This window comes from Hylobates moloch, unplaced genomic scaffold, assembly GCF_009828535.3.
Source record: "Hylobates moloch isolate HMO894 unplaced genomic scaffold, HMol_V3 SCAFFOLD_13, whole genome shotgun sequence".
NCBI classification, from domain to species: domain Eukaryota; kingdom Metazoa; phylum Chordata; class Mammalia; order Primates; family Hylobatidae; genus Hylobates; species Hylobates moloch.
In genome coordinates, this window is record NW_026652288.1 from 55,862,243 (window position 1) to 55,887,772 (window position 25,530).

Sequence of the window (25,530 nt, forward strand, 5' to 3'; positions counted from 1 at the left end):
ATACAGCTAGAAATTTGGACAGATTTAGCCACAGGTGATGGCTACAAGGAATGAATTCATTTTCTTCCCTGGGTAGATGTTCTAGTTTTGTTCAAGTTGGTTCTGAAGTATGTGTAGGATTCAGTCTATTCTTAGATACTGCAACAGGGTACTCCAGCTGAGTCCAAATATGTGTAAACTTTCCCCAGAACACTACCTTAATACTTCTTACTTAAAATCATCATATGCCTTTATGTCTAAATTTAGTGATAAAAGCATCTAAAGAATAGGTTCTTAAAGAAACTGGAATTTGACTTTCTGTATCATAACCTTATTGTATGTTTGTAATACAAGTAAAGAAGTAACCTCTGTTTATGGCTTTTAGATTTGGAATGTTCAGAAGAATTCCACAGCTTGGTCAATTATGATTTCCTGATATTCTTACTTGGAAAGGAAATTGCCATATTTCCTCAAATCTAAAGAAACACATCTTTAGATATTTTTAACATTTTTGGAAATGTTTTTTAAAAGGCTTGTAATTCATACATGTCTTTAATGTCATAGTATTTCCTTTCCTCTCTTTCACCAAGCTGATATTAAATTGCCAGATGTTTTATAGGCATTGCCATCTTTGGCCAGAGAAAATTCCGTAAGTGCCATTGCTAACACAAACTGAATAGCGTTACCTAATTCCAAGGAGGACGATTGTCAAAATCATTGACAATGCTAATAGTTAAGCAGATTTATAAATGATGATGTTCTTCCTTAATTTAGCCACTATTTTAGTTTCACATTTCTCATTCAATCATCCATCAGTACTTACTGAATTTCTGTTGTGTACTAGGCAGTATTCAAGACGCCAGGAACACAAAGATGATGCTTGTACTCCAAGATGTCGCAATACAGCAGGCCACTAAGGATACAATGTCAGAACTCCTATTATAGCAATAATTACAAAGTAGTGAGAAAGTATAGAGAGCAGGCACTTGATTCTGCCTCAGAAAGAAGAGAAAAGCTCACAGAACTGGTAAAGTTTGCATTCTCAGATCGGTGATGGTATTCAAGGTAGAGGAAATAATATGGTCAGAAGTGCATGAGAATGTTGTAGAATGGCAAGACGATACAGTGTATGTTGGTTAAATAGAGAGAATTGAACTGTAAGGGAGAGACACATTGTGTGGGTCTCAAGATTTCACCACACTTTCATATATATATAAACAGTCTAACATGTTAACTCCCTTGATAGTCATATAACACAAACCCCAATTCATTGTCTTATTGTTTATCCTTGCAACAAATAATCGTCTTTGCCTTACATATGCAACATACCACTTGTGTAATTACAGGTTTGTATATTTTTATAAAAATACTGAACACTAAATGCAAAGTAGAATTTATGCAGTTCTAATAGGATTATTTTTCCTGCTTCTATGAACATCTTTCTGCAGCAGATTATCATTTATTTGAATTTATAACTGACATTGACAAACAACAAAAGTATATTGATGTTGCAGTATTCACTTTTTAAAAATACTAACATGCTTTAAAATCTAAATTGAAAAACTTGGAAACATTGTTTTCTTTTTTTTTTTTTTAATTATACTTTAGGTTTTAGGGTACATGTGCACAATGTGCAGGTTTGTTACATATGTATCCATGTGCCATGTTGATTTCCTGCACCCTTTAACTCGTCATTTAGCATTAGGTATATCTCCTAATGCTGTCCCCGCCCCACCCCCCCCCCACCCCACAACAGTCCCTGGAATGTGATGTTCCCCTTCCTGTGTCCATGAGTTCTCATAGTTCAATTCCCACCTATGAGTGAGAACATGCGGTGTTTGGTTTTTTGTCCTTGCGATAGTTTACTGAGAATGATGTTTTCCAGTTTCATCCATGTCCCTACAAAGGACACGAACTCATCATTTTTTATGGCTGCATAGTATTCCATGGTGTATATGTGCCACATTTTCTTAATCCAGTCTATCGTTGTTGGACATTTGGGTTGGTTCCAAGTCTTTGCTATTGTGAATAGTGCCGCAATAAACATACGTGTGCATGTGTCTTTATAGCAGCATGATTTATACTCCTTTGGGTATATACCCAGTAATGGGATGGCTGGGTCAAATGGTATTTCTAGTTCGAGATCCCTGAGGAATCGCCACACTACAGAATGGGAGAAAATTTTCGCAACCTACTCACCTGACAAAGGGCTAATATCCAGAATCTACAATGAACTCAAACAAATTTACAAGAAAAAAACAAACAACCCCATCAAAAAGTGGGCAAAGGACATGAACAGACACTTCTCAAAAGAAGACATTTATGCAGCCAAAAAACACATGAAGAAATGCTCATCATCACTGGCCATCAGAGAAATGCAAATCAAAACCACAGTGAGATACCATCTCACACCAGTTAGAATGGCCATCATTAAAAAGTCAGGAAACAACAGGTGCTGGAGAGGATGTGGAGAAATAGGAACACTTTTACACTGTTGGTGGGACTGTAAACATTGTTTTCATTCTACAGAACATTAATTGAAAGTAGAGTGTCATCCTAAATGAATCGTTGTTATGAATTCTGCTGGTGCATTATCTGAAAAGCATAACTGGAAGAAATGTATTGTGATATACATTTTCAAACACTAACAAAGGCATTCCAGTTTACATCAAAACAAGGAAGTAATAGGAGGTAGTACCTACCGATACCAATCTTAAAAACGGCCCTAAAATAATTTTATTCCTAGTTTAAAAAGAAAATCTGAACTTAAAAAAAATGTGTGATCATGTTTTATGCAAATCTAAAAGCAAGCTTCATCTCTCTAAATAGTCATGACTTTGTCCTATTTTAAATGGTTAAACGGGAGAATCTGTGAGAGTCACTACATTTTGCCTGTGGCTACTTTTCTACCCTGAAATTTCAGAGTTTGTTGTTATGTAAAACAAAGCAATTTTCCTGCAGTCCTCCTTGGAGGAGAGCTCTGATGTATGAAGGAAGTGTGGATCTATTGCCATTTCCCTGAGCACATTCAGCAGCAGCCAAGGGAAAAGGGTTTGGCTGGAGAAGAATCGTTGGGTGACCAGTGTAGGGTGTAGGTATCAGCTGGGGGGTAACTGCTGTCTCAGATCAGCATCTAGCTGACAACCCACAGCCTGAGAACTAGTCAAACGTGACAAATCTCCCCTTGCAATTTGATGGGATGCCCTGCTTGGCTTCTCGTAGCCAGAAGAAGAAAAGCAGATTTCAGATTAAGGCTACGTAACTCCATTCAGAGATAAAGTAAGATTTTCCTGTGCTAATTTGTATTATTTTCCATAGGAAATGAGAATGAAAGAGAAATCCTTTGTTAAATGGACTTTAGCAATAACCCTGTATTAGGAGCCTTTCTTTTCTCCTGGGCTTCTTTTCTTGAATATCTGTTTCCTATCTGGTGTTTTGGTTTTATGCCTGTTTAAAAAGTATGATGGCTTCTGTGAGAGTCACCATAAAGCTGGTTGGACAACAAAGTACTTGCTGCCAAATCATGTGCTGTAATCCTGTTAAGTACCTGTACAATAGTGTAACAGCTGGTGCAGGCTGCAGTTGGTGTGTTAGTGTGCTATGTTGAGACTTGGGATCCATGCAGACAATGAGCTGGGTCGGCTTAGAACAGACCCGAGTACCCCTCAGACAGCTGGTCTAGTAACTATACACTAGCCAATCTTGGGAGAGAGACTCATCAAATAACATTAATTTTCTTCTCTACCAGACGGTAAGGTAACCAAAGCCAGGTTGGTTGTGGTGCCTTGGGATTTTTACCTAATGATCTTCTGGAAAGCAGGTGCATTGGCAGGGATTGTAAGCTTCTGAAAACCCAACTAGTATTACAGAGTAAACCTTTCTCACCATGGGGGTTTTACAGGAATGGGGTACGTTAGTGTTACATCATTACAAAGCATTTTGCTGACTACTGCAGAATTAATGGCATTTTTATGGCTCTCGGTTAATGACTGTCAAGAAATAAGAGTCTATATTGGTTCAAATTGTAATTTTAAATCAAACTAGCCAGCTGTCAGATGCATCCAGCACCTGCAGACTCCTTATTGGTAATATTTGGTGCTTCCCTTACATCCATCAGTTTATAAGATCATTGCTTGGAACTGCAATTGTTTTGCACATGCTTGATGTAAATTTTATCATGACAAAAGCAAAGCAACTTGTCACTTCTATGAGGCAGTTTCCATGTCCTTGAAGGAAACATGATTTTCTTCAGCATTAGAGTAACTGAAATTTTTGCTATTTATTGAGTACTTGATTTATTTATTTTTTGTTTTAAGCTTAAGAAAACTATAACCTCACTTCCTGCATTACTGAGTGCAAGGACATCTGAAGTGAGTTCATTCAAATCTCTGTTCTTCTCTAAGAAGTCTCTATGGACTGCTAAATTGTTCATATCTTTGCTCAGAATTGTCTTCTGCCTGAGAAAAGAAAATCTTCCTTCAATCAGTACCTAAATATTGCCTTTACTGTGCCTTTCCTCCTATCCACTCTCACCTTTTCTAGATTTGTACTCTGTCTCCCTTCAGCATCTTCAGCCTCTTCTTTCTTGAACTCATTCTTATTAGAAAACAAGCAAACCAATCCTTCCTTTGATCCTGCTGGCTCCTAGAATTATCACGTTAGCTCTCTCTTCCTGACATTACAAACTTCTTGAAAGACTGGTTTTTGTCTGCTGCCTCCACCTCATTACTTGTCCCATTCTTCATTCAACTCGGTACAGCCCCCTCTGCCTTACTCTTAAGTGGCTCTCTCAAAAATGATTGATGCATTCCAATCAATAAACCCACCTCTCCCCACATAGCTCCCCTGCCTGGACTTCTCAGTCTCTCTTTACCCTACTGACAATTCCCTCTGTTTGAAATTATATTTCTGCAGATTTGCAGCTCCCTTAACTCTTGTCTTTATTCTCTTGACCCTTCATCTTTTGATTTATTTTAAAATCTAGGGATATCCAAAAGCTCAGTTCTTGACCCTTTTTTTCTTCTATCTTTTTCTTTGAATGCCCAACTCACTGCCTCAGTTTTAAATATGTATTAGTGATCTTCACATCCATATTATTATCTTTGACATCTCTATTCAAAATTTCAACTCCATGAAGAACATCTTTGTTCTGAGAAGCACGTCAATCTCATCATACTCAACTCGTATCTGTTTATATTCGCTATTCACAGTATGTCTTCCTCCTGACTTCATTATTTTTATTAATGATGTAGCCTTTAACCCAGACACTCGGTCTTGCAAATGCGCTCACCATTGATTTCTTCCTATTACTTGCCAATCATTTGGCAAAACCTCTTGTTCCTGCCTCCGTAGCATTTCTCTCATTTATTGCATATACCTCTTTTCAATTCTCTGTTCAAGACTGTTTACACACTATTGTAAAACATCATTACTTTTTATCATTCCTAATGTTATTAGACTACTATTTGTTTCTTTTTTTTTCTTTTGAGACAGAATCTTGCTTTGTCACCCAGGCTGGAGTGCAAGGGCATGATCTCGGCTCACTGCAACCTCTGTCTCCCAGGTTCAAGTGATTCTCCTGCCTCAGTCTCCTGAGTAGCCAGGATTACCCACCACCACGCCCAGCTAATTTTTGTATTTTAAGTAGAGATGGAGATTCACCATGTTGGATAGGCTGGTCTCAAACTCCTGACCTCAGATGATCCACCTGCCTTGGCCTCCCAAAATGCTGGGATTACAGGCGTGAGCCACCGTGCCCAGCCTATTTGTATCTTTTTGTTTAGGACTCTTGGAATGATAAACTAAAGGTTGGCACTCTCCTACACGGAAACCTTTAGTAGCTCTTCATTACCCACTACAAAAAGAACAAATACGGACCCTCGAAACTGTACACCTCATAGTCAATTTCATCTCTCCTGAGGGATTCCACACTTTGCGCCAGACTAAATTAAGTGCCACCCCTTTAATGTTCCCATTATTTCTTAAGTATGTAACTTGTTTTGTCACTATTTCTTCTACTAGCAATTTTTCTTTCTCAGCCCCTCCATTTCTGTCTGCTAAATATATCCCACCTTATATTTTTCTGAAAAATAGTAAAGTATTACCAACAATAAAATACATTTACATGTATCATATGTTTATAAGTAAACAATATATAAAATAGATCTCTTGACCAGCTAATATCCCGCAGTGATTAGTATGCTGGAGCTCTACTGATAATTCTGTTTTGATGATTTATTTATTTAATTATTTAAGATGAGCAGAGTACCCACATGTATCAATAAATACTTGTTGAATAAGTAGATGAATTTAACGGATTGTTTTTAATTAGAGTCTCTTGGCTCATTATCTTGGTATTTCTTGAGCCTGACAGAGTTATCAATTTTGCTTTCATTTGTAATTTTATCCTCACTGATTTGTACACCATATCATATGCTATACCTAGGGAAATAGTTAAATGAATTTATGATTAAAGCAGAAAAAGAAGTCAATGCACACATAACCTTCCTTCATATTGCTAACTAATATTAGAATAGTGTATATCTGTTCATTATGTGGCAGAAATTGTGGAATATATCCTCAGTCAAATGAGCTGTGTGTCACAGGTACTGATCATATTATCTGGCACCCTTCAGTGAATTTGTGTTGGTTATCATTATTATAGTAAAACTCCACTAGAAACTGATATGTCTGTTTTCACACTCTATAAAGATACTCCCTGAGACTGGGTAATTTATGAAGGAACAAGGTTTAATTGACTCACGGTTCCATATGAATGGGGAGGCCTCAGGAGACTTACAATCACGTTGGAAGGGGAAGGGGAAGCAAGGACCTTCTTCACATGGTGACAGGAGAGAGACAGAGTGGATGAGGGGGAATGTGCCACACTTTAAAACCTTCAGCTCTCCTAAGAACTCACTCACTGTCAGAACAGCACGGGGGAAATGGCCCCCATGATCCAATCACCTGCCACCAGATCCTTCCCTGAACATGTGGGGCTTGTAATTCAAGATGAGATTTGGGTGGGAACACAGAGCCAAACCATATAAAAAGCCATTACTAATGTCCCAAATTTCATAAATATATACATACACATTAGTAATATGTGTGTCTGTGTACACACATATGTGCACACAATGGAAATTTCTTTTGTCAATATGACATTTATCCAAGACACTTGCAAGATGATTAGCCAAACTTCTATCCTCCAGTATCTTCCTTCCTTTTACATATGCTGATTCTGTTTTTACATGGCTCTTACCTTCTGATATGCTTTGTTCGACAACTCCTCTTTGTTAGTTAAAAATTGGCAACACAGACTCAACTATGGTTTTTGTTTCTTGAGTGTTGATTTTTTGTACTCCTCAGGAGTAATTTAAGTTAGATAAATCTTTATTTGCTGAAACTTATTTTTTATTATACTTTAAGTTCTGGGGCACATGTGCAGAACATGCAGGTTTGTTACATGGGTATACACGTGCCATGGTGGTTTGCTGCACCCATCAACCCGTCATCTACATCAGTTATTTCTGCTAATGCTATCCCTCCTCTAGTCCCCCATCCCCTGACAGACCCCAGTGTGTGATGTTCCCCTCCCTGTGTCCATGTATTCTCATTGTTCAACTCCCACTTATGAGTGAGAACATGAGGTGTTTGGTTTTCTGTTCTTGCATTAGTTTTCTGAGAATGATGGTTTCCAGCTCCATCCATGTCCCCGCAAAGGGCATTAACTCATCCTTTTTTATGGCTGCATTTATCTTTAACCTTCATTCTACTAAGACAGCTTTCCCAAAATTTTGCTGCATCTCTGAAATCCCATCCTTTAACCTTTTATGCATCACATTGTCCTATAACAGGCATGCTGCCATAAAAATGTTGCCCAACTTCTGGTGTTAATTCCATATTCCTGAGTCTTTCCCCAAAACAGAAGTTTTCTGTTTATTTTTCCACTGGACTCCTACTCCCACTGGTTAAAAAGTTGATGTGAATTTGCCATCCTTTGCCATTATGATTTTGAACAGTTAGTGACTGTAACCTTTCCAAATCATTCAGAAAGTGGTAAGACTATGGGGAGCTGGGGTAAGAAAAGATAGTTAATATATGAGGATTAGTCATTTCAGATAATCAATCCTATCAGCAGCACCATGAGGAAGAAGCTATAACCTCCATCTCACAAATAGAGAAACAGACTCAGAGTTAAACATGATCTTGTAGTTCATATTGTAGAGTTGGAATTTAAGCCCATGACTGTTGTATTCCAAAGCTCATATGGCTCCATTACTCTTGCCATGTTGGCAAGTTCCTCATGTTTTGGCAATGCCTGTTCTCTAAAAATTAATAAATGCTGTCCATTCTATGTCTGGTTTCCTGCAAGCCCTACTCTGCTTTGTGAAAAAATATTTATTGCTTGATAAGGAATTAGCTTAAACTACTTATGCAATATTTGTTTGCTATGCAGTTGCCATCTTAAGCCAGTTAAAATGCAAACTTCCTCTGAGAGTTCATATTTCTGAACTCTGAGAGTTTCATATTCTGAGAGTTCATGTGTTTCTGGTTAAACACATGATCTGATGAAAATTCGGATGGTGTGTAGAGAAACTTAACAATTTTTATACTGACATTACTGAATAATCATTCAATCATGCTAGATAACGTTGCTGTATGTCTTTACACAAAATTGGTCTCTAGAAGCTATTATGACCTGTTACTTAGTTCAATGGGTTGAATTTTTTCATGCTAACTATAATTTAAATATGTTTGTTTAATACATGAACTCAGAAGTGTTTACTTTGAGTCTTAGTCATGCTAAGCTATGCTGGGGCAAAAAACAGTCCTCAACTCCTTAGTAGTTTCATGAAGAAAAGATGAATTTTCCCTTCATAAAGGGTTATGTGCAGGTCAGGAAGCTCCTCTGAGTGACTTTCCTCCAGATAGTGAGTCAGGGATCTATTTCCACTATGTGACTTTGTTACATTGGTGGCTTATGCTTACAAGCCTGGAGTGAGTGGAGAGACAGACTGAGAACTGCAGATGTAAGAGGCCAGGCCTGACGATGCTCTTGCACTTCTGCCCATATCTGGTTGACCACAGCTTGTCATATCACCCCACTTAGATACAAAGACTTTGGCAAACATGGCCTTCTGGGGCTGGGAAAAGAAGACAGGTCAGTTAATATACCACAAAGACTCTGACACAATTAGGAAGATGGCATGGATCAAAACAACATTCACAACATATGATTAAAAAATAAAATAGTTTCAGTAACAGGCTTTTTAATAGATTAAAAGAGAAAAATAAAACGATCAATTTTACATAAATTATTATACCAGACAATGCAAATGATTCCATTGATTTGTTTTTAAAACTTAAAACATTATGTTGGTACACGAACACACACACTCAAACAAAATTAAAAATGAAAGGCCTAAAAATAAAGTTCACTTTCTAACACGAGTGAGGAAACAAGCTGGTAGGAAGGTAACCTAGAAGCTGGGCATTATCTGGTATGGAAGGTGGAAGTATAGCCAAGGAGTAGGAGGGAAGCTCAGCCCTTCCTACACACTGGGGCAGAGAAAATTCAAATATAATTGGCCCAGGAAAGAATCCAATGTCCCAGGAACAACTGGACAATTTTTTCTTAGAAGTAATGTTCTGTTATATGCCAGATGGTGTTCCTGTACAGAATTTCCACACCAATGCATAAAGGAGAGGTCTTCAAATATAATTGTGTTTTTCTCCAAGCATCTATGACAATAAGACACCAAATCTAAGGACTACTGCCTCCTGTGCTTTATTATTTTATAATAAAGCCAGAAAAAAAATATGTCCACACTCACACTTGAGTCAGAGGATTCACTTTCCATTCAACTTAAGCAAACAACTAGAAAACATTTCATCAGGAGTTATGCAAATACTGTGTAGTTGATCTAATTCAGTCAATAGCAATTGCGAATATTTAATGGGTCTTCTTTAACCTACTAAAGCCTATCAAAATATAGTGGGTTCAGTATTAATGAGATGATTTCCCACAATGCACAACTTATCAAGCAAAAATATAAATCCATCCACTCTTCTAAAATATGTGATTTCTCTTTTAATTTCCAGTATCTCTAGATACCAAGTTCAACCTGTCTGGAGCTTAGTTGCTTACGGTTGAAATCTGTTTCATGAGGAGCAGAAAGTAGTGATGATAAAGCACTTAGGGCATTTGAGATGGAAATTGTAGTTTCGGGTTAGAATTCCTAAAATTGTTTTTGTTTTTAAATCCATCAATGTATAATCCTTCATAGTTAAGCTGAGGTGGGCCCTGAAATCTAATAACTAAATCCACTGGGAAAGGACCAGACATATCCAAGACAGATCCTGTTACCCAGTAAACAGCATTTAATTCTCTTTGCCTGTCACCAACAGCTGGGCCAATCGCTGTCCCTCCAGTAGATAGAGTGGGGGGCGCTTCTTTATGCCCAACCCGTAGCTGCTCCTAGAAGCTAAATCCCAGCCTGTCCCACAGGTCTAGTAAGAATTTACTCACCTTTACATCCCCCAGGTAGGACATGTCTGGTAAACTGCACAAGGAAACAATGACTGATTCAAGACCACCTCTACCACAGACTCTTCGTTCATGGCATGCAGGACCAAAGATGCTATGCTAAATGAAGTGGGTCCTCATGGGAAGAGTATATCTTATTGAAAAAGGCAGAATCGTAGAATCAAACCTATTTGGATTTGAATGCCATCTTCTCCATTCAATTAACAGTGTGACTCTGATCAGATTGCACAATATTTTGAGCCTGAGTTTTTAAATGTGAAAATGACTGCACATATCTTATAGAATTTTTTTGAGATGTAAAAAACTTTAGATAAAATAGGTGTTTCTTAAATGTTAGTTTCCTTTTCAAATTAGTAACAGATCCAGTAATCTTCATAATCACAAAAGTTAGCATATCAGAAATTATAATGATGTGAGGCATTCAAGAATTTGTCTAGTTTAATACCTTACATGTAGACTTAGAAGGGAGAAATGGATGCACACAAATGAGTTTTCTGTGGGATGTGTAAATATGCATATACCCGGGCCCACCTCAGATTTGCTACGAATAACTCAGAAGCCCTAGGAATCGAGCTTGTGCACTTGCAATTTGCAAAAGCTTCCCAGCTGATTCCTACACACGCCCCTAGTTAAGTGCCATGGATCTAGAAGCCAGCATAAGGTATGGTGAATAGGAAGTTCTCAGCAAACATTTGCAGAACTTGGATGGTCCATGTCTTGGCCCAGTTTCTACCTCCCATAACCACATAGCTGTTTTCTGCTTCTCCCTGGCTGCCAGTCACTATGACATCAACCATTTTTTTTCTGAAAGGAATTTAACTGCTCCTGGAGAAAAATTGATGCTCCGAAGTATCCATCTAGACATTTGCCAAAACATAGACAAAGGAATAATGTGGCTGCCTGTTTTTTGGAATATTTTCACAATACGAGAATTTAGACACTTTGGCAAGGCTATATTATAAGCTATAACATATTAACTAATATTTATTGAACACGTACATGCAGCAGGCACTGGGTAAAATTCAAGTTCGTAAGACCCCTTTGTGGTAGGTACTATGAATATCCCTATTTCACAGTGAGGAACTGAGGCATTTCAGGACGCCTCAATGTGTAACTTGTTCAACTTCATGCAACAGATTTTTTAGAGTGAGGCTCAAATATACTTCCGGATTACTTCAAAGTCTAAAAAGCATCTGAATACATGCTCATAATGTGTCTTGGGCCAGAATGTGTATGCAATTAAACATTCTATATTATCAGTTTCACAGAAATTAATGGATATTAACATGTTGGTTTTTTAGTGCTAATGTTTTAGACAACCACATGAGGACCATTTTCATGATGGACGAAAGTGGGAATTGAATGATTTAGGTCTGAAAATGCAAGGAACACAACAGAGAAGGCATTTTCTAGGACCTGAAGGTAGAGAAAACTTCAGGTCCTGACCACCTGGCGCAGGTCTGTAATCCCAGCAATTTGGAAGGCTGGTGGGCAGATCACCTGAGGTCAGGAGTTCCAGACCCACCTGGCCAACATGGTGAAACCCTGTCTCTACTAAAAATACAAAAATTAGCTGGGCGTGGTGGCAGGTGCTTGTAATCCCAGCTACTTAGGAGGCTGAGGCAGGAGAATCAGTTGAACCCAGGAGTCAGAGGTTGTGGTGACCCGAGATTATGCCATTGCACTTCAGCCTGGGCAATAGAGTGAGACTCCATCTCAAAAAAAAAACAACAAAAACAAAAAAAAAAACTCGTCTCTTTACTTCCTATCCCACTACCTGCCTACTTTTTTTGATTTATCTATACTTGGTTATATATATGCATGCATATAAGCAGGCCAGGAATAAAGCAGACAGGAAAGCACATTCTAGGCTCCAGAATATCTAAGAAGGATGATCTAGTTACTCCCTATTATACCACCCTGTGTTAATTTCCTGTGTTGACCCTGTTATTGTCTGGAAATGTTATATAATCATAGCTTGTGTTTAGTTATGCTTTCTTCTCACAATAACGTTTGCTCCATGAGATCTGGGACCTTTGTATATCTTGACTACCATTATAATGACTGAATATTTGAGCAGAATCTAACGTTGAGAGAGGAATAAACATGTATTTACAGTACCAGACAGAATTGTCCACACTCTAAAAAAAGAGAGAAATATACCAAAAAGACAGAGTCACATTAGCAGAGTTGTAACATTCGCTCTTAAAGCAGAAATTTCTGTTTTGTGTTCTCTTTTGTGTACATCCACGTGTGTGTGCACGTGTATATGTATGTGTGTATGACAGCAAGAGTGAGCAAGGGTGAGAGGAGTTGTGACCAGGGAATCAGGGGCAAGATGGGCTTACAAATGTGTGTGTAGGCAGAGAAGAGCAAGAAATCAACAACTTGCTCCTCACACCATTAGAAACTCCAGATGCTCACGAGCGAATGCAGGACCTGGCTGAGAGAAGATGATATCCTGAATCTAGGAAAGTGGCATAGGAGAGCATGAAACGAAGGAAGGTGAGACTGCACAGTTTCGATTGACAGGGCCTTGTCACTAGATGTAGGGAGAGGGAAGAGCCAAGCCAATGCTCAAACCTCAAACTTGAGTGCCTGAGAACAGTCAGGGCATTCTGTGATATGGAGAACATGTGGAGAAGCAGTTATGGGGGAAGAGAACCATCAGTTAAGTTTTGCTAAGTAGAATTTAATATGTTTTGAATAGTCCCAATGGAAATGTCAGTGGTCAACGAATTGATGGGTCTGAAATTACGAGGGAAATTAAGTCTGGAGATATATATTTAGAGTCATTGGTAAATCTCTACCTTTACTTTTCTTAAAACCTCCAAATTTGCCTGCCTTAAGTAGCTGTTGATTATTCCTTAAAACAGAGATGTAAAATGACTGCCGTAGTATCAGCCCATATATTGCCTACCGTAATAACTACCAAGAAGGAAAAATATTCTACAGTTATCTGTACATATTCAATGCAGCAGTATCCCATCACCAGTGGAGTGGAGTAAGGTTATGAAATTGCTTAGGTTTTATTCAATCTATTTTAAGTAGCCATGCTTGAGGACACAACAGGCAACCTGGAAGTTAATTTTAGACTACGATTCCGGTCCTCAGGGAAATCCTTACATCTTAATGTGCTGTGAGCATCACCACCATTCCTTCTTCTGGCCCTCTAGGAATTTGTCATAATGATGACTGTCTCTGATAATGATGACTGTCTCTGAGTGACAGGCAATCGAAAGTACTGGTTAAGTAGTAGATTCAGATTGTTTGGGTTTGAATCCTGGCTCCCTCATTTACTACTGATGTGACCTATTTACTGCCCATGCAGAGAGGAGATATTAGGAGTGCACATCTCAGAGTGTTAATGTGGGAATTAAATACAATTAATACCATATAGTGCTGGAACAATAGCATACAAAATGTACTAAATAAGTGTTAGCTCTTATTTTTTAAAATGACTACGTATTATCACTATGCTGTACTTATAGTACTATTCAATAAATACTGGTTGAATGAAGGTTTGTACTGAGCTTTACTAGACCACTTTTGCAGAACTAAAAATAGTGATAGTAGCATTCAGTGGAAACCCTACATAATACCTGTGATGTTGCTGAATGGTGTGACGTTATCCAACGTGGTACCTTGGCCTCTACATGATCAAATAAAGAAAGCCAACTTTATACTGGGCTAGATTAGTAGTCGTGAATAGACCTAAAAGAAATGTCACTGGACTCCCTGTTTTATGATTGCAAGAAATCTTGCTTCAGATGCCTTTATTGGTTTCTAGTACACTTATGTCTGCCTTATTTACACATTGTGCATTAAAAGAAACAAATAGGTCAGGCGTGGTGGCTCACACCTGTAATCCCAGCACTTTGGGAGGCCGAGGTGGGTGGATCACGAGGTCAAGAGATCGAGACCATCCTGGACAACATGGTGAAATCTCTGTCTCTACTAAAAATATAAAAATTAGCTGGGTGTGGTGGCGTTCGCCACCTAAGCCTTGGGAGGCTTAGGCAGGAGAATCACTTGAACCCAGGAGGCAGAGGTTGCAGTGAGCTGAGATTGTGCCACTGCACTCCAGCCTGGTGACAGAGCGAGACTCCATCTAAAAAAAAAAAAAAAGAAAGAAATGGAATATCTGAATTATTACTCTGTATGTATTACATTCTTTACATAGAAAAGAAATAGAGAGGTGTGTGTGTGTGTGTGCACGCATCACATTTACACAATGAGTACTTCTGTGCAACTATTTCTGTTATATAAAGAACTAGGAAATAAAAAGCCTTTTAGAAGTTGTTGCACAGTGTACAATGGCAAACAAGGTGGACAGAAGTATAAAATTTCAAACAATGTAATAGAGATTTAACATGACAAAAAGTGTAAAGATAAATTATGTATTAGTCTGTTCTCACATTGCTATAAAGAAATACTTGAGACTGGGTAGTTTATGAAGAAAAGAGGTTTAACTGGCTCACAGTTGTGCGGGCTGTACAGGAAGCGTAGAGGCTTCTACTTCTGTGGAGGCTGCAGGGAACTTTCGATCATGACTGAAAGCAAAGAGGGAACCAAGCACCTCACATGGCAAGAGCAGCAGCAAGATGGGAGTGGTGCTACGGACTTTTAAACAACCAGATCTCGTGAGGACTCTTTCAGGAGAACAGTACCAAGGGGATGGTGGTAAACCATTCATGAAGGATCTGCCCCCATGATCTAATCACCTCGCACTAGGCCCCACCTCCAACACTGGGAATTACAATTTGACATGAGATTTGGGTGGGGATGCAGATCCAAACCATATCAACTTGGAAATTGAAAATTAAAGTCATCATTATCATTATACTTAGTCCTGTGATTACTAATGGCCAACAAGTATTGGGCACACATGTACTCTGTGCCAGGTATACTTGACACATATTATCATCACAGCAACTTCATCTCTTGCAATAACTGTATAGTGGGTGCTATTATTATCCCTGTTTTAGAGATGAGAAACCAAGAAACAGAGAAGATTGAAAAAACAATAATGGTTTGCTCCACATTACATCAATAGAGATCAGGGAAACTGAGACTTGACCCAGGGTACACTGACTCCAGAAACCATGCTTAACCAGCACACCAGTAGGACAGAATACTTCATAGTTCATGAATCCTCCTCAGGTCTGTTACCTTATTTCGTCTTCACAGTCAGCCTGTAGGGTAAGTGTTATCTCAGAGCATGTAAGTTGTACAAGCCCACACAGGTGACAGTGACAAGGCTCAGATGAGAAGCCTAGTCCTCTTCTTTGAAATCTCATGCTCTTTCTTTCCATTGGAGTCTAGTCTAATAATGTGTGTGACAACTCTTAGGAGTTCATAAGTTGGTGAGGCACTCTTCATTCTACAAGCAATAACTGTAAATGCAAATTGAAGATGTTCAACTAGTGAACACAGTGTGGAAAGGATGCTTGCTTACACATTGATCTGCTGAGCTATAACCAAGGAGGGGATGACGCATGGGAACTATTAGCAGAAGCATCTTTCTAAATTCATGATGTTAGTTAATGTTGCACAGTGCTGTTAAAAATAAAACTAGATTAGAATCAAAAGGCAAAAGTTCTAGGTTTTCCAGCATTAGAAATCTCAACATCTAATGATTTCTGTATTAATAAATAAAGGACAATATCTGACATATTTGCCTCAGAGATATGGTGAAAGTTAGATTATATACAACTACAAAAATCCGGCATTCATATACCACCAGACATATGATAAGCACACAGTAAATATTTGTGAAATAAATAAGTGAATAATTTGCTGATATGTAGAGCAGAATGTGAATTTAAACGTACAGATAGTATATACGCATAAATACACAACTGACAAAGCACATTTGAATCATACAGTACTCATTTATATACCTGTCACAGTTGTTTTTCTTTCATAGACTTTCAAATTTATGTTTATGGATTTGAATCAAATTAAAAATGGTTTATGTTCATGGCCTTTCAGTCTTTTAACTTAATGTTCTTGAATATTAAGAATATTCTTTAATATTCTTGAAGCAATCCTACGGGAGAAAATGTCATATAGCAATTAGTCATTGCTAATGTGTGTAACAAACATAAATTTATGTCACTTTGCCCAACTCAGGTATGCTGTCATCTCCCAATTACACTCATTAATTCAATATATGTTTATTAAAGGCACAGAATGTGAAAGGTACAATTCTACGAGTTTTGGGGGCTCAAAGATCAATTAAATGTTCATGTTTCTCCTACATGTCTTATAGTCCAATAAGAGAGGTAAAGCATGCATCTAAAAATGATGTGAAGGAGAAGTAATTTGTGCCTTCAAATAGGTAGGGATAAAATGCACCAAGAATTCAGAAGTTGAAGAAGTTACTGCTAGCTGATGGGATCAAGGAAGAAGGAGCCTTTAAACTGGATGATTGTGTGGATAGTTTAATTTGTGGGGTTTCCAAAGAATAAGCAGAATGAGGTAACATCTGGAGCACAGGTAGGGAGATGTAGATGTGTATAGACAGTTCAGCTTTGCTGGATCCTGAAAAAAGAAATCATGTATTCAAATGACCGCTTTGTGCAGAACTAAGGAATTCAGGATTTAAAACTTTCAGTGCCAAAACCAACAAAGTCCCAGACACATGAAGATAAGCTGGTCATCCTAGTGTGTGTTCAGGTACAGCTCCTAATTAGATTATTGTGGGACATTAGCTGATTAAAGATATTTAGCTGTGACATTCAAAAAATTTCAGCATTTTAATACATAAAGTTTACATTTTTAACCACAAGCCACTCCCCTTATTTTAAGCTACGTCTGCCTTTGAAAATTTATTCTCTTTTATTTTCTTTAATTTCAGCACTTTCAAGTGCTATCCTCCGTTTCCTCAATCATCAAATAAAGACATGTTGGTGTAGCTCTAGCTTCCTCTGCAAGAGAGACAGCTCAGGATATTAGAGATTGAATTCCACCACAGAATTTGTCACTGGAAAACTGAGTTCAGATTTCTTTACTCAGGTTGACCTTCCACAAGTCACGGTCTCTCTGGGCCTCAGGTTCTTTGTCTTTATGATTACATATAAGGTATTTAACTGCAGAAAATGTTAGGCAGCTACGTGTCTACTAATATTCAAAAGCACATAAGTATCTCCTGAAATGAATGCAGAATTGGGACTAGAAATTTGTAAGCCACATGTCAAGGTAGGTGGCAGGCAGAGTTGGAAGGTCTGCATGTGATAGTGGCAAGGGTAAAGAGGGGGTAATCAAGCGGAGTCACATATGGAACTTCCACACTGGCCCAGGAAAAGAACACTGGAGTCACTGCAAAAGGCATAAGCAAGCCATCATCTGAAATGTGTGACAGCTGTCACAGGCTCAATGGGATTGATGATTCAGAATAGGTTCACTTGGATTTTCTACTCCTCTCTTCATAAGGGGCACGATTCTGTACTACATCGGCAGCCAGCGATGAGACATAGGCACAGCCTCTTTTGTAAATTAGTCCTTTTTAAGTCTTATTGTTAAATATAGCAAAAAGATAGAAAACACCAATAACAAATGTCAGTTTAATGAATCCTAATGTGACCACCTAGGAAAACTACTGCCCCTGTCAGGAGTTAGAACTTTGCCGGCCATGATGAAACTTTCTGGTGTCCCTTCCTAAAGAGTAACCACCATCCCGACTTTTTTGGTAATAATTTTCCTACTTTTATTTAGAATTTTATCAACCAAATGATATGTATATGTGAAAATATAGAGTAATGACTTTTTATTGTTATTAAAATCTTTTTAAATCTATAGACTTCCTCTTCGTCTCCACTCTCTCTTTCTCTTTTTCTCTCTGAAACTGGAATATGCACCTGTCTATGTAGTGTTGCTCACAGTCTGAATTTAGCTGATTGCATCCCCATGGTTTAGCTTAATATGCTCCTCTGTTCTCTGCATTCGCTGACATTTGCTCACATTTGAAAAGGCTAATTTAAGGGCCGTGTAATTTTTCTGTCTCAGGTGGCACATAATGTACGCTTATCTCATGTGTGTGTGAGTGTGTCGTGCTAGACACCATTCATTCACAGTACTTAGATCCTTGAATGAATTAAGGACTGCTGGCATGACAGTCTATCATTTAATCTTCAATTATTAGTCAGAATATTTCTAAAAAGAGAAACTCCCTCTCATCTACTCTTTCGCTACTCAGTAGTACAGTTTATATGGAAAAAGCAAGAAAAATGTTGGATTCCTTCCTTTCACTTGCCAGTTTAGCCTCTTATACGTCAGTCTAGATCTTGACAAATGTGTCCTATTGTGAATGCCAATGCATTTGTGTGGAGTAAACTCACACAAATTAAAGGCATTTAAAATAAGTAACTATATCTTGAAATACACACACGACGTATGTTTTTACATTTTGATGAGTTTATTTTCTAAGGATACTTGGAAAGATAGTCCTTCGTTCCCTACTTATTTTTTATCCCGTATTATTATTGCCCAAGACAGATGATATCTGCTCTATTTGCATTTTCAGGGCAGTGTTCAAATGAATGCGTTTGTCCCTGTCTACTTCAAACTTTATGCTCCAATGCAAGATTTAGTTATTGGAAAACTTAACCATCATATTCTAATGAAATTTAGAGAACTCTGGAATTATGAATCTCCCTTTTCCAAGTCACTCTTCAGTTCTATAGGATGCGTCCATTAGAAGCAGAAGGTGGAATCTCTCCAGGGTAAATGGGCCAAGGGCAGCATTTGATACATGATTGGAAAAGTTGCTCTTGCTTCCTGAGATAGAAACACAAGAATAGAGGGATTAGGAATGAATAACGGAAACAGCCAGGAGGAGCTGCTGAAGGATGAGCTTCTATTTGAACTTGCTCACTTCCTTAGAATGTTCATTCTTTTTGATAAATAAGAAAATATTTTTAAAGCTATGATTGTTTCATTGTTCTGCAAATGCAAACTGCATTTACAGAGAAGAAAGCTCCAATAAGAAACAGCTTTGATAATTAACTTTCTTACTTGGCTTTCAAAACCTATCACACAAGAGAGTTTTATCAGTGGAAAAAGGAAACATTTTCATTGATAGAAGCGTGTGCCATCTTTGCCTTACTGCACTCTAATTCCTTGATCTGACCTTTTAAAAAATACAGAGTATAGGCTGGGTGCGGTGGCTCACGCCTGTAATCCCAGCACTTTGGGAGGCTGAAGCAGGCAGATCACGAAGTCAGGAGATTGAGACCATCCTGGCTAACATGGTGAAACCTCGTCTCTACTAAAAAGACAAAAAATTAGCCAGGCGTGGTGGCACCCACCTGTAATCCCAGCTACTTGGGAGGCTCAAGCAGGAGAATCGCTTGAACCTGGGAGGCAGAGGTTCCAGTGAGCCAAAATGGTGCCACTGCACTCCACCGTGGGCAACAGAGCAAGACTCTGTCTCAAAAAAATAAAATAAAATACAGAGTATGAACATCTGAGAATCAATAATTCTTTCACAACTCAGCAATTTAGAATCCTTCAAAGAAATAGTCAATGTTTGCTTTGAGGATGTGAACTCTAGCATGAGAATACTTCATGGGAAGTGATATAGAGGCTTAGAGAAGTTAAAACTTTCAAAAGTATCAGACATTTATGTTTTACAGCTGCAACTGAGAAGAAGGAGATTGCTTATGTTTGTGGCCACCATTAATTTTTATAAAGGCCACTTCAAATACCTTTTTGAAAACATTCTTTCCATAGAGGAATCAAGTCCTAAAATTAATATCTCCTACAAGTGGTTTCTAATTTGCCAGAAGTCCTGGAGAACTTTTTTCACACACACTGTTCCCAGTTATGATGCCACTTTCATGTAGGTCTCTCAGCTTGGCTTTCATCCAGGCTGTTAGGTGAAATTAGGCCCAGAAAATCGGATTATTACATCCCGAGGGAAACAACTGATAAGCAGCAGATGATTGTTCATCTCCTTGCTACTTGCTGGTGTTGAGGTGTTGCTAGTTGCAAAGCCAATTTGTTAACAATTAGTGCTCGTTAGAATCATTCCCTGTTATCGATTCTAAACATGTGACAGAGCACTTTTAGGAAATTGGACCCCAAAAAGTAGCTATTCGTCAGTGACGAGCAATTAAAAATCTCCAGATCCAGTGTAATTCCTAACCAGAGTCATCAGTTTCCAAGTAATTATTTTTGCTTTGGAACCCACCTGCTATCCTGTCCAGTTTAAAGATGTGCTGGAACAAGTACATACTTCTTAATTAGCAGAGGGTGTGGATAAGTCAGTGTGGGAACAAAAGGAATTTTCTTTTATTATCTGCTTTAGATGTTTGTAGTATATCTTTAAGGGACAAAAACTGCCAGCTTGCAATACAACACATGTATTTGCAAGAGTGTGAAATGAAATGCATTACTTCTGTTATCTAAACATCTAAGCTTAGTCTTTAAGTCTCTGTTCACCTTTGATCATTATGAACTCTAAATATAGAATCATAAATGGAGTCATTGTGCATTACATTCAAGTTTAACTATTGCCAGTATCAGCTTTGTAAAATATTATATATGACTTTAATAAAATTAGCATAAATACTATAAGCATTTGAAATTTTTCTTAGAAAAGGCATTGTATTGATCTACTTTTTGAATATAAATCCACATGCATTATATTCTACAAATATATACTCAATAGATGGGCCTTCGTTATCTAATTAAAGTATTAATTATCTGTACCAGTATCATCTCCTAATACTTGCTAAATGTTCTTTAGAATTAAGAAAATATCCCTTATTTCCTCCTTACTAAGTAATGGTCTTTACATATGAACTATTCAATTATTTTTGTAGTATCAGAATTAAAACTGAATGATGCCCCTGCCTTCTCTTCCTTTTCCATGTCACCCCCCAAAATTTCCTTTGCTTCTGTGTTTATTTTATCAATGTAAATAATTACCCCTACTCATTTTCCCCTAGGTTTACTAATGCTAAAAATATTTCTTCCTCTTGTTGCAGAGCATGGATATGTAAACTAAGTATATTTCTGTTTCTGAATTTCCTTATTCCCATATTAAAAGCTTGTATCAATGGAGAAATTAAGTGTATGTTTTTTTGTAAATGCCCTATATGCAACCCCTCTATCCTTAATAAACAGAGCTGGTATTGACACAAGTGAATTTTGTTTAACCACACTACATTTGCTTCTTAATTAGTGAATATTCATCTGTCATCAGCAGCAGCTATGACACCCCTCCCTGCTAACATGTTCTGTTATAAATAATCAATGAGGCACTATTAATATTCATGAGCTGGAATCTGTGTAGTCATGTGCACTGATGCAGAGACCGGGGAGTGTTGCCATGAACTGACTGGAAACTCTGTGTGTGTATCCGTGAGTGCAAGGTACTTAGGGAAAGCGAAGAAGAGCATGCTGCTACATACCACTCTGGCTTACGCTTCCAGCTAACAGCGGTTTGTCTGTGTTTCTGGACTGAAGTGACTGATGAAAAACAGTAGTCAAGTCTGGAGGGTGATTCCCTTTCAGTTCACTTGCCTTTCAGTTCTGGGGAAATTAGAAGATTTGCTCTCTCTCTCTGCTTCTTAGAATGGGCTGCAATTTGTGCACTTTTCAGAAAAGAGAGGAACACTACAAACTGCTGTATGAAGTTTCCCAGGTGAGTGCAGGGTCTGATACCAGCAACTAAGAGCCAGGCTTTGTGTTTGTCTGAAAGACGGTAAATGAATTCTGGCTAGCTTTATTTTTTCTTTCAGTACATTTCAGAATTGAGGGCAGACTTGCTGGTTTGGGGCTTTTAATTTTGGTTTTGGGTGGCAGTTTTCAGCTTCCTTGCCACTCCCCCTTCAGATGACTTCCTGTGGGATTCTTTTTAACATTTTGTGTATCTACTGCCAAGATGTCAGTCACATAACAGGAGTAGCACTGAGATCCATGTCTGTAATATTTTGAGATACCTCTTTCATTTTGGAGTACTGTTGACATTTGAAAATCAATTGTATCATTGTCTGCATAAATATTGGGGTTTAATAGGTCTATGATTTCAGTTATTTTCAATAGACAGGAGAAGTTTCCTGCCAAATCTTGTTAGCCAGAGGAAATTATTGGATGAATTGAGAATTTGTGCTTTGGTTTAAGAGAAAGACCTAGTAATTTTGTATTACATGAGAAAAAAATATATGCTATGTCCTGGCTGAAACAGGAGATAAAGAAATTCTCTTACCACTTGTTCTTGGATCCTTTTTGTAAGGTTTTTGTTTGTTTAGCACTAGAAATTAATTTTGAGAGCTTATTAAAACAACTGTAGGTGACCTAGAAAAAAAGTGTATGAATTTAGATGTCTCTTTCATGTGTATCTGAGGGCTTTTCAGAATACAAATAAGAAAACTAGGTCCTGAGCCTTTATAGTTTTAACAGAATTTTCTTAACTTACCATTTTATTGGGGAGGTTCCCCTGGGAGTGTATGCTCAAGTTCAAATTTCTTATCTAGCAAAATAAAGTTTATTTCTCCCTTCCTCCAGTTTGTCCCAAAGGTGACACAGTGCTACATTTGTTCTTAGAAAAGGTTGCTGATGAAAGACGATGCTTGGGATGTTGGTGGCCCGTGGCACAGCAGTAGCCAAGTGCCCACTGACTACTGGCTCCCTCAGATTTCCCCCTGACGTGATTCATTTCACAGTGGGCTAATTACAAAGTGGATTTGCTACACATGAAACAGCCTCCTCAGTTGCAATGTTAATGCACATTTTCATGGTAATGTGATCAGAGGCTCATTAGCCAGTTTCCAAAATGATCGTCTGCATTAATTAAATATAAAAATGACTGCTTTATCACCATAGAGAGGAAAAAGAAGATTAACATTGTTAATTACACCAGGGGCAATACCTTTTGCTTCATTTTTTAGTACAAACTTGCAAGGATCGGCTAAAATAATATTCATTTCCTAGAGGAGCTCTCATCCACTTTGACTCATGGAAACAGTCTCTAGGTGGAAACACTTTCCTTTAGTTTGGCTGTTAGAGTTTGAGTTCTAGTATTGTTTCTCTCTGGGTGGTGGAGGAGCAGAGGAGTGGATTCATCAATCTTTTTTTTTTTCTCTGAATTACTAAATTTATATAAAAGTATAATATGGAGAGAGTGGTAGGTGGCATCCTCCCTGATTATGCCTAGGTTAAGCTGTTTATATTCTACTAAGAAATCCAGCAGCATTACTGCAGCCAGAAAGGACCACTGTATTTGCTAAGAAGCAGGAGCCTTTGTTATGGATTTTTAAAATGCTTGTATGTGAGTTTTGCCTTCAAGTGCTTCCTAAATCTTCAGAAAATAGATAAGCCATGCCCTTTATTGCTTCTACCTGTACTCCTCCATATATTTATTTTATTTTCTCTACTCCTGAGTTGCAGTACTTATGATCTTTAACAAAAGGGGTGAAAACTGAAGTATTAGCTTCCATTTAACTGGCTTTTATTAGATAAGCTAAAGCCCCAGCTTAAAGGTCTTGCATGTGTTTTCCAAGGGGAGCCCTCCTACAGTTTGTCCCCAGCTTTGCCTTCTATTTTATTGAGTTAATGGAATAGATAAGATATCAAAGGAAACCAGTGATAGGCTCATATAATACGCTGGAGCCCTGTGTGGTACTGCAAACTAGTTTCTATTTTTATTTGGAGGAAAGGCAGCTCAGAGCACACATGAAAGTGAACATGTTCTTAACCAGGTGTTCAGGAGGGCACATAGCTTCCCCATAAGAGAGGATACTATTTACAAAAGTGACTTGCAATTGGAAGCCTATTTCTAGCTGTATATTAAAATAAACTTGCTGGCACATACACTAACACCTGATTGCCCAAATCACATTGATTTAAAGAATTATAATTCTCAGATCATTTGCCTTTTTGTTTCTTTTGTTACTGTTCCTTATGAGCTAAGGCAAAATAAAGTTTACCAGGAGATGTGAAAATTTAAGATTAGCAGCGATTACGAAACATATGATCAACAGCAAAAATGTTTAATTCTTTATAATAGAATCATTATGATATTGAACTCATCCACTTTTTCTTTCTAGATTTAGTGACCTGATAATACAGGACACATAGAATGCAGCTTCTGGTTTATAACTGCAGTAAATAAACCAAGTGTGCTCGCTGAGGAGTCTAGTAAAACAATCAGAATGGTGCGCTTAGGTGTGAAATGAGGTCAAGTTTATATTTTGTTGATTTTTTTTGCTCCTCTGGAGGAGCTAAGACTTTCAATTGGCACAAGAGATGGAATGTCACCTCAAGAAAATTATTTTCAACTGGAGTTGGGCCAATCAGGCTCCAGTATGCACACAGATGCCAGAATCTGGGGTTTGGGTGGATCCAGTAACCTTCACACCATGCGGTTTCCATGCATCTTTACGCACCTATTAACTTTTATATGTGCCAGGAACACAGTTTTTATCTGCAGTGAATTATTTTATTCAAAGTAAGTTATTTATTAACCTCTTATGAATTAATAAATGAGTAATGGGAACAATGTCCTTCTATTGACACAAACTGAACTGCCTGTTTCTTATTAATTTGATTAAATACCCATCTGGACCAAGAGAGCTACAATAGCTTGTTAGGTATTTCTGACCTAATAACAGATTTATTTTTGAGTAAGATTATATAATAATACTTAAATCTAATGATGTTTAAGCTTGATTTTTTCACACATGCATCCAGTGTAACTTTTTGATTGATTATGTGATGGCGATTATTGATGGGATATTCATTGGTGTCCAATAATGTGTTAAAATTGGGAGCAAATATTTAGAAGACCATACTGTTAACAAGAAGCTGATTATAGGATTTCATTTAAATCTTATGTTGTGATATGCAAGATTCTATTCTTATTCACTTCCCACATCAGGGTAAAGAAATTAATTTGCCTTCAATCTCAGGAAAACCAGAAGTAGAATAGCACTAGTTCTCAGGCAATGTCACTGCTGTGACTGCTATTCTCTTCTAGGTGGATACTGTAGCAC

The 25,530-nt window shown here is 37.8% G+C and overlaps 1 protein-coding gene across 2 annotated transcripts in view; it reads left to right on the top strand.

The window, feature by feature from the left end:
• PDZRN4 (PDZ domain containing ring finger 4) overlaps nucleotides 1-25,530 on the top strand; it is a 391,635-nt gene that overhangs the window by 231,143 nt on the left and 134,962 nt on the right. Inside the window, exon 1 of one of the 2 annotated variants that reach the window (XM_032173718.2) lies at nucleotides 21,907-22,181. The exons of the other annotated variant lie outside the window; for it this stretch is intronic. Within the exon in view, the coding sequence (XP_032029609.1) occupies nucleotides 22,113-22,181 (69 nt within the window). The 5' untranslated portion in view covers nucleotides 21,907-22,112. Of the gene's footprint in view, nucleotides 1-21,906; nucleotides 22,182-25,530 lie in introns of those variants that run through there. 2 annotated transcript variants of the gene reach the window in all.